At 37.7% G+C, this 10,494-nt stretch overlaps 1 protein-coding gene across 1 annotated transcript; it reads left to right on the plus strand.

Annotated features, from left to right (window-relative positions):
* Positions 1-266: 266 nt before the first annotated feature.
* ube2z (ubiquitin-conjugating enzyme E2Z) lies at positions 267-10,101 on the plus strand. The gene is made up of 7 exons (XM_032588227.1): positions 267-1,131; positions 2,396-2,468; positions 3,322-3,509; positions 4,076-4,187; positions 5,398-5,510; positions 5,611-5,701; positions 8,695-10,101. Exons 1-7 carry the CDS (start codon positions 674-676, stop codon positions 8,875-8,877), a joined length of 1,218 nt encoding a protein of 405 aa, XP_032444118.1. The 5' UTR covers positions 267-673; the 3' UTR covers positions 8,878-10,101.
* Positions 10,102-10,494: the final 393 nt, after the last annotated feature.

Raw genomic sequence — 10,494 nt, forward strand, 5'->3', positions numbered from 1 at the left:
TTCAAAATAATGCACCTGTGCAAATAAAGGTTTTTAGCACAGTCTTAAAAGTAGATACAGGATGTGTAAAGTGATACAACAATTTGTTTTCAATTCTTACTGAATTTTAACGCAGAAATTATTCTACTTATTAAACCATTGCAGCTCCGGCTTTATTAAAGGAAATTATTGTCATGGTTTTGAAGTAGTCATTGAAAAAAAAGTCCCAAACAGGAGTTTTACTTTGAAAATCCTCACCGGATATTTCAAGTTTCCTCATTTCCAGTAGAGCTGACGGTGAGATGTTCCTGAAGTTACGATATGCTTCGTTAGTGATAGTGATTTGATCATTTTAAAGCTTTTTTCTCCACACAAACACATATAATTACATCGATAACATCTAGCGGAAGAACAGATGTCATTGTGATCGCGAGAAGACCGTTTGAATTCAGATTAAAACGGAACACTTTATTGAGGGTTGGTAAAAATATATATTTAAGCTAACGAGAGACAGCCACCATGTCGTGGGAAGAATTTCCTTGTTCGCTGGACTCGCCTCAAGCCGCCTTGTTCTGTGATTGAGCTGGTAAATAGAAAGGTAAAGGGAACTTCTTACTCAAGAGTCAATGAGGCTTACAAGTTTCAATACAAGTTAGTGCACACCAGATTTATCTAGCTTGCTAGCTCGTAAGCTATGGCGGACAGCTTTGGAGAAGAGTACAGCGGCAGTTCCCATGACTTAGGCGTTCCCGGACAAGGTAGCGGTGCCTTCCCACTGCCCACTTTAGCCAACTCTTTGCCGGGGGAACATCCTGCAGCGAGCGGTGCGCACCCTAGCCCGAACTCGGCCTCTCCTTCTCCGACTACAGCGGCGCTGGGTGGCCTGACCGCTGTAGTGTCCCCTATGTCCGCTGTTACCTCTTCTGCTACCGGGTTTGGGAACACATTTACCTCCGGCTCTTCGATACCTGTCGTGGCCGTGTCCCCGATCGTACACACGTCCTCACCCCTGTCCGGTGTCGGCCTAGGGGTGGCTGGGTTGGCAGGAGGGGGCCTCCTGTCCCAAATCCACGCCACTTCCTGGGACCCGACTCTTAGTGCAGACTGGGACAACGAGAAGGCATCCCAGCAATGCATTTTGAGGATAAAGAGGTAAATAAAGAGTAATTGGAGACTGTTTGTATGGTTGACTGTAAACAGCTTTTTTTCCTCCTAACATGTAATAAGGCCTAGACTAGGAACGAAGCCGTATAAAGTAAGAAAACTTTCTTCAAAGTGTTGTTGTTACTAAACTCTTAATTAAAATTGCATTCGACGACGTTATACCAAGTAATTAATGATTATTTTACAGCTTGGTTTAACGAATTGAATATGTACTTAGTCCCTGCTCTGTAGCCTAATAAACAATGCCGCCTACTCCAGCTATAACTGACGCTCACACATTTCTAATAAGTTGACATATTTTATTTTAATTTCTTCTACCATTTCAACACTTTGTTTTAAAATGAACGGTAAGCAGACTTTCTAGGTATTGAAAGCAGCAGCACTGTTCCAGCTTCAGCAGAAAGTGAAAGCAAAACCTAAGCTTTGCCCTCACCAAACGAAAAAAAGAAAACAAAGTCGACTAAAAGGAAGAAATTAATTTTACGTCATCTTACTGTAATTAATTTCACCTTATCTGTTGTATAAATTTATAAAATGTCTACTTGGAATTATTTCCTTATTATAATATTTAACTGGATGTTCAATATTTTATAACATGCATATTATAAGGAGGAGGAATGCCAGGGGACTATACAATTCCATTTAATAGACACATTCCTTTTGTATTCATTTTTTAAAATCTTCTTTTACTTTCTAGCTACCTCTATAGACATACAGAAACAAAAATATATTTTATAGTGATGGACGTAGATGTGTATAGCAATACAATTACAATACTATTCATCATTAAGCCATAAATTGTCCATCTGAGGTTATTTCTGATGCTCAATATCAGGAGGGATTTCACCATCTACACCTGGCAGAGTGGAAGCCATTGAAGTTATTGGTGATATGTGGTCACGCTTCTGCTTACCAATGAGAAGAATGGCTGCTGCACTGCACTAGTTGCAGTCAGATGACATATTAATTTCTGGTGAACCACGTGGATTACAATAATCCAGCCATGATGATACAAGGGCCTTGATCCCTCTCCAGATCACTGAGAAGGAGCTAGTCTTTCATCTTGACTGTAAATTTGATAAGAAAACCTGCTGGAATAAACACCTGAGAGACCAGATCAATCTTAGGTATGGTTATGCTGGAATCATAGCACTTCAAAGAACTTAGTATTTGAAAGATCACTGATAGAACCGGCGGTCTTCATTAGTTTGTATGATAAATGTATGTTAGTTTGTATGTTCTTTCATTGCAGGGATATTATGTCCATATACAAGGAACCCCCCCCTGGGATGTTTGTTGTTCCGGATCCTCAAGACATGACCAAGGTAATGAACACAGACCAATCACCATGTGGGAAATGTTCCCCACTTTAACTAGATCCCCTCCTTTCTTTCTTTTAGCGTTCTCCTCATGCTTCTGTTTTCATTCTGGGACATTTTAATAATGGCACTCTGTGGTTATTCCTGACAGTCAGTCAGGAGGAGGGTCTGAGCCCTGTCAATCACCCTGATGTATGTGCTGCTCAACTCCTAACCATTTTTCTCTGCTACTCTACAGCTAGTTTTCCCACAACAGAGCCTACCATGACAGGTCAGGCTAGTTAGCATAGTCATCGATGAAGGGGGACAAACTGTTTTCTTGAAACGGTAAATTGTTTTTCTGCCATTAGCACATTTAGCAGCCCATACACGAGTATGGTTGACAGCTCTATGACCCTCCTCCTGGTCATAGAGTGACTGGTTGTTTCTGAGTGTATTGTGTATTTGTTCTTATGACAGCAGGACCATATTAAGAACACAAAGGACTTATTTTTTTTATTTAATTTTTTTGCAGAAAAATAAACTGGGTTTACAAAAGCCCAGTTTGCAAAAAACACTGGGTTACTAAAAATAGTTTTTGGAAGTAGTTTTTTTTCAACTGAATTAGGACTATTTTGCACAGCTGACTCCAAAAATGACAGTCAGGTCAGTTTTTTATTCTAATTTGATTTAGAGAAATCGGATCTTCTGACTAAATCGATTACATTTTTGTGACATTATCAGTTCATTTCCTTTTTTAAAGAAAGCTTTAATTACTACTTAGATAGTGGATGGATAAGTACATTTGACAGATTTGGATGTATTTTTCTCACATTTTTTAAATCTTTCCTTTGCTTCATAATTATCTTCCACATTTTAGATCCATGCTCTGATCACAGGACCGTTCGACACACCGTATGAGGGCGGCTTCTTCCTTTTCTTGTTCCGCTGTCCTCCTGACTATCCCATCCATCCACCTCGGGTGAAGCTCATCACAACCGGACAAAACACAGTGCGTTTTAACCCCAACTTCTACCGCAACGGCAAGGTGTGCCTCAGCATCCTGGGGTGAGTCTGCCTCTCTGGCTTTGTGTGCTTTTCACTGTCTTAGAATCCTGAAATTTAAGCCCATTTGTTGTGTTGCCAAATGAACCTGTGATAAATAGAAATATTCTGGGATGATACACATTTTCTTAACTTAACTTTGTAGTCTCTGATCATATTAGCTACTTAAAAACATGGAGTCATGTTTTTAAGTAATCTAAAGTATTCACACAGGTAGAAAAACAAACAGATTTTGCCTGGGTAACATGAACTACCTTTAAAAAGTTATGTTAAGGTCATACCTCAAAATAACAGACATGATAAAGAAAAGCTCATTCCCTTTAGATTTCAGTGATTTGAATATTTTTTATGTGTTTGGGGAGTTTTTGTGATGTACTTTTTATTTGTTTAGTAAATATTGATGTGGTTGGAGGTTACTGGGGTTTTTTTTGGAAGTCTTAAAATTAAATGATTAAAAAAAATCTGGTAAATACCAGAACAGTGGATATGTCATGTTTATTTTTTGGCTATAAATAGAAAGTATTCCAGTAATGACTGTATGTAAATTAGTTGTTCTGTTGTATGTGTAGGACGTGGACTGGCCCTGCATGGAGTCCAGCACAGAGCATATCATCTGTCCTCATCTCCATCCAGTCCCTGATGACGGAGAACCCCTATCACAATGAGCCCGGCTTCGAGCAGGTAGCGTCTCCTAGAAGGGCTGCTAACACCATGCAGCTGTGACAACAGCAACAACACAAAGCTGAGCGTTTCCATTACAAATGTGTGCAACACTTTGTCTATATTCTGCTAATGTTGAAAAAACACAATTTCACAGTTGCGGTGTTTCCATTGAATAAGAAATGAAAGTAAAATCACACATGAGTAAGTTTGTTTTTGCATTAGCTTGTTCACGTCATTAAAAATCTTGGCAGCAATGGATTTAAACAGTTCAGGGTTTCCCCCAAGAAAACTTGCTAAGCCCAGAGGTCCGGGCACTGATTCAATCCACCCCGTTTTTGTATTAAAAGTTGGGGCATGCTGTGGTGGCGTAGGGGATAGCGCGACTCACGTTTGGAGGCCTTGAGTCCTCAACGCGGCTGTCACGGGTTTGATTCCTGGACCCAGTGACATTTGCCGCATGTCTTCCTCCTTTCCTGTCAGCCTACTTTCATATAAGGGAGACTAGAGCCCACAAAAGACCCCCTGGAGGGGAGGGGGAAAAAAAGATGTTAAGTTTACAGGAAATGTAAAAATGTTACTGGGTAATTATGTTACTGGAAAACTTTATTCACAAAACTTAAACATACAGCTATAGAGTCTTCAAAACAACAAACCCAAAAAAATACTACTAATAAATTTACATTTTTTGCACATCTGTTAAATCCCAATTAGGTAATCAGCCAGTGGATCTAAAAACACGATATAATACTGATCACAAAATGAACTAATTAACTGATGAAGGCCCCCATAAATGCTAACATTTTAACCCAGACCACAGATATAGAAATTTAACATTTGTTTATTCAGAATGACAATGCTGTTAAATTTGATTTAGTGGTTTCAGCAGAGATAACTTAAAATACTTAAAATTGTTTAACATTTAAAATAAAGAGTTTCAGGAGCTAACAAGTTTACTTTTTAAAAGTGCAAATAACAATCTCCGTAGTTATATTGTATTGTTACCATACCTACAATCTGATGCTGTGAGTTTATTCTTTTTGTTTGAGCAATTATTTTTTTTCACAAATATAAATATGAAAATTATTTGAAAACAGAGCAAGCCAAAAGCGGGTTGTCTTGGTGAAATGAGTGTTTGCATTAACCATATTTGCTAATAGAGCTAAGATCTCAGGACTGCATCATGTTAGAGGCTCCACAGAAAGCTTTAGAACTGTGTGCTTTTGAACAGGAGCGCCACCCAGGGGACAGTAAGAATTACAACGAGTGTATCCGCCATGAGACAATGAGGGTGGCTGTATGTGACATGCTGGAAGGCAAAGTTCCCTGTCCTGACGCTCTGAGGTGAGAAAACACACATTCTCACTAAGGATTATATGTATGCCGCATTTACTGTCTTCTTTCTGTCTGGCGTAATGTGGAATGTTTTGCATGTAATGTTTAGCAGTGTGATGGAGAAATCCTTCCTAGAATACTACGACTTCTATGAAGGAGTCTGCAAAGAGAGGCTGCATCTGCAGGGTCAGAACATGCAGGTAAATCTGTTTTATTTTGAACTATTTTTAAAATCTTTACATCTGAAACATTGAGACATGACAAGAGCTTGATTATCACCTCAAGGTCACAGGTCCAGTCTATGATCGGTTACAAAATTCCTTCTTTTTAACATTTCCATTTACAAAAAAAACAGATCTAGAACACGAAGCAGGAACAAAAGACCACTTTTCTGAAAAGACATTACTTTTTGTACATAACCATAAGGAGATTCAGGAAGGAGCCAGCGTCTGGTGACAGTTTTTTATTTATTTATTTGATACAAATATTTTATATTGTCAGGTAGAAATACTGTTCTACCCAGAATAAAGGTGGTGAATTTGAAAGGTGGTATTATTTAAAACATATTTTCAATATGTTTGTGTATTTCTATATAATAAGCTCTTATTTACTGTACAGCCCAAATTATGCCAATGGTTGGGTTCTGTGTTTCCAGATTGCCTCCAGCTCTTAGGCTCTCCCCAGTACAAGGAATTTTCATTTTCAGTGTTCTAAAAAGTCTAAGCAAGCATTTCCAATGAAACTTTCTCCATGAATATGAGTTTGTACATTTCCACGCTGTCATGCAATAACTGCTTTGTTATTGTTTGAACTGTTTGAAAATCTTTTATTTGACCTTTATCCATTATTGAGAAATGTATTGTTATACTTTTAAATGACCAGTTAGGGAATCTAGTATTTGTTTGATTGGTGTTAAAATCAGGGTCATAGACACACCATCTTATAATTCTCAGGTTATTGTGTAGTTTATGTTCTTATTTTACTTCTGACCAGGTTTATAATTGGAGTTTTATTCAAGGACTTTCAGTTTTGAATTGAATCTGTTCTAAATCTTTATTCCCCACCATTACCTGCAGAGGAGGATTCTGTATAAGAGCTAATTCAATGTCCTTCCATCGAACGTAGTTATAGTTTTTATTACATCGGTTTATCAGAGGTTTTATTTGTGAATAGGAGTAGTTCTTTAGATGCGGTATGTTCACGTCCCCTAATTCTTTTGAGAGTTGTAGTGTTTTAGATCTATTTGTAAGCTTTTTCATAGCCATATAAATCTGGAGAGCATTGTATCCATCTCTATAAATTACTTTTTTGTAATTTCTACCAGTAGGGTTTGGAACAAGAGGATAAATATTTGTAATATTTATATTTAATATTAATATTAAATAATTTAATATCAATTTAATATTTATATTTATTGGTAATATTTATAATATAATATTTATAATATAATATTAATATTTACAATATTCATTTTGACAGATTTAATTTGTTAGGTTAAGCTCATGAATTGGGTGACATGAGCTCAACCCATGGTTGTATATCCAATCTAATTTAAGTCAGGAGATCCTCATGATTACACTTAGCTCTAGTCCAGTGGTTCTTAACCTTTTTTCAGGTACCGAACCCATCAGTTTCATATGCGCATTCACCAAACCCTTCTTTAGTGATAAATAAAATATTTTTTTTTCCAAATTCAAGACATAGGTATATGTTTGTTTGCTGGTGCACAAAATGAGTCGTGCATGAACGTCACCTTTGCTCAAAGAACAAAACCATGAACTCAGAGCAAGTTACAGTATGATTTTATTCTGGCCCCCAAAAAATATTTCGGCCCCATAAAAGAATTTCAGCCCCCAAAATATTTTTTTACTATTTTACTAATTAAAAATAAATTTGGATATTTTTTCAAAGAATACATTTTTTTTTAATAACTTAATTTTTTTTTAATTTTAAATTTAATTTGTTTTTTGTCGTTTTGAATCCACAAAATACTTTTTTGGGGCCAGAATAAAGTATTGCACAAATGGCATACCTGCAAATCAGTGTGACTTCTGCTGTTGTCTTTCGGAGACCAGTTCAGAGAGGCGTGGCTTCACCTTGGCAAGTGCATCTTCAGAGCAAAGTCTGTTCATTTTCTTATTTTTTTGCTCAACATATTTAGTATGGATTAAAATATTAAGAAAGAAACCATGCAACGTACAACTACGACAGCCGCTGATACTGCGCGCACTAAATTCCCCGCAGCACTGATTGGCCGAGCAATGTAATATGATCCTCTGCAGCAAGTGATGGCCAAGCGGGGCGTGTCATCACGACTTTACACAAGTGTGTCTTTACCTCCGCGGCAGAGGCTCCGCCGAACCCCTGAGACCGACTCATCGAACCCCTGGGGTTCGACCGAACCCAGGTTAAGAACCACTGCTCTAGTGGTTGCATCTTTGGGCATTAGAACACCAAGGTATTTCTATACGGTCTGGTCCCATTTAGGTTTTAGTTCAGCACACAACATTTTTGAGGTTTATAATCAAATGTCAATGTCTGCGTTTTATTCACATTTAATTTATGTCCTGTATTGTCAGCAAAGTTGTTCAAGCTCAGAAGTAACATAGGCAGTGATGTGTTTGGTTCACTTATACCAGCACATCATCTGTATTTAGCACCACCTTGTGTACATCACCTGAAATGCTTATACCTTTCATGCTTTAAAACGTTTGCCTTATTAGTTGACACTAAGAGGTTCCACTATATGCATAATTATGAATTGAAGAAAGTGTGGATAGTGGAAAGTATACACAGGAGTTGGGGTAACTATTGTTAACTTCAACCTGCAGGTCTAACAGCAGAGCTAAAGAGGACAGTGGCTGATTTTTACACCTTTTCTGAGGAAGATAAGATCAGTGGATAAGATCAGCTTCACATTTAATTATTGGTCAATCACTGATCTTCAAAAGTGAAGGAAATCGATGCTGATAGATCGGCTGGTTGATAAATCAGTGCACCTGTAGTTAAGGCACCTCAGTCATAGGACAGTGTTAGATACTTAACACAAAAAGATACAAATATGAAAGACAAAGAGATGCAACTTTTTTTCTGGTGATTTGTTGGGGGATGACTTGGGTTTTGTTCCCTGTTTGTTAACAAAATGTTTCTGTTGAGGTTTACCACAGATGAACTAATGTGACGATTTCCCCAGGACCCATTTGGTGAGAAGCGTGGCTGTTTCGATTACCACAGCCTGCTGGCTCGCCTCGGCGCCACTCACAGACGAATACGAGAAAAAAACCTGGCAGACGATAACCGGAACGACAACAACTCGGACTCAGACACCAGTTCTTCCGAAACGGACCTGGACAGCCAGGGCAGCTCCCAGCCCTGAGTCTCCGGCTGGTTTTGAACTGATCAGAACTTTAGTTCTTGTTTTGCCTCTTTTTCTTTTTAACTTGTTGATTTGTGTGGAGGAACATGACGTATTATGATGGGATGTCATTGTCTATGGCTTCACCAGCCAAGATGAATCCAGGGCTTATAGCTAAATGATTCTGCCACTGTGGGCTGAGGGAACGGTTCCATGGTCCTGTTGTTCTCCCACTGCTTCCTGCTAGTTTAATGGGGACTGGTCTTACCAGGTTTGTTTGTTCAACCTTTGCAGCTAATTGGTTAACTTTACTTTGTTTTACTTGGATAAAAAAAAACAAACAATAAAACTGTAAAACCCAACTTCAAATTATTTCTCCAAGCAAGAAGAGAGTCATGGTGATTAGAAAGTCCATTATTGCTTGAATAAGCTGGAGCAGAAGTTAGGCACTCCTTCGTTGGAGCCTTGGTTTGTTGTTTTTTTGTGAAGAAAGATCTTGTTAACAGAGGAAGACAGAGAGTAACCCTGTTGGCTAATTAAGTGATGTGCCTTGTCTCCTCTGGGTGAATCGAAGTCAGTCTGGACAACAAGGTTGCAGAAAAAACATCTGTATTTGTTCCAACAAGTGTTCTAGTGTATTATAAAAATGCTCAGATTCCTTTAAGATTTTTGGGATTGACTAGTTGTCAATAAGCCAGAAATGAATTTACTATCAGATATATAATGAAACTGTTTGAATCTTAATTGGACTCATTTTCCATCAGATATATTTTGTATGGCTTTTTTCCTCAGTGCTGTACAAAAACAACTGGTGAGTACAGTGTGCAGAATTAATTGTTCTTGTCTATTTTTTTTGTTTCTTTTGCTACTGAAATACGAACCAACAGTTCAGTTGTTCAGCTACATCCATCAGACAAGAAGATCCAAAATCCAAAAGGAACACTCCAAGTAACACTTCAGTTCTGTTTAAGGCAGTGTAACACAATAATAGTGATTTTCGTTTAATCTCTTAACATACTTAAAAGTGTCAAATCAATAATTAAAAAGATAAATCCTCACCAGTGATGGTCATTATTTAAAAATAACAGCATTTGCATTTCAGTATCATCATGTATCAGACTGTCTGCTCTCAGTTGATATTTGTTGAAAATGCACCTTCATCATTGGGCTTGAAAGGAAACGTGTTCACTGCCCTTTTCCACTTCAGCAAAATGTTTTGGCCAATAAACGATTGTTTTCCCAAAAGTTGAGTGGAGCATTGTGTGTTTTTGTTCTCAGATCATAACTCGGGATTCTTTTTCTGACTTGGAAAAGAAACTAAAGAAAATATTTCAAAAATAATTTTGGCCCAGCCTTTTATTCATACTGTGTTATGACTATTGGAAATGAATGAATTACACTGGATGTAATTTACATGCAGCACTAGATTTCTGGCCTTACCTGTGTTTTAAAGAAAGTGATGTTTTTAATACATTAACAGGTTTTACAATGTTATGACAAAACTTTGTTTTGTTTCAGTCAATCAAGCAATCAATCAATTTCAGCTATAAAGCACCCTTCATGTTGGAGGCAGCTCGCTGGAAACACAATAAATGGTATTTCTGAACTGGATTTGAACCAGTTACCTGCAGACTGTTA

The sequence above is a fragment of the Xiphophorus hellerii genome, chromosome 16 (assembly GCF_003331165.1).
Source record: "Xiphophorus hellerii strain 12219 chromosome 16, Xiphophorus_hellerii-4.1, whole genome shotgun sequence".
NCBI lineage: Eukaryota > Metazoa > Chordata > Actinopteri > Cyprinodontiformes > Poeciliidae > Xiphophorus > Xiphophorus hellerii.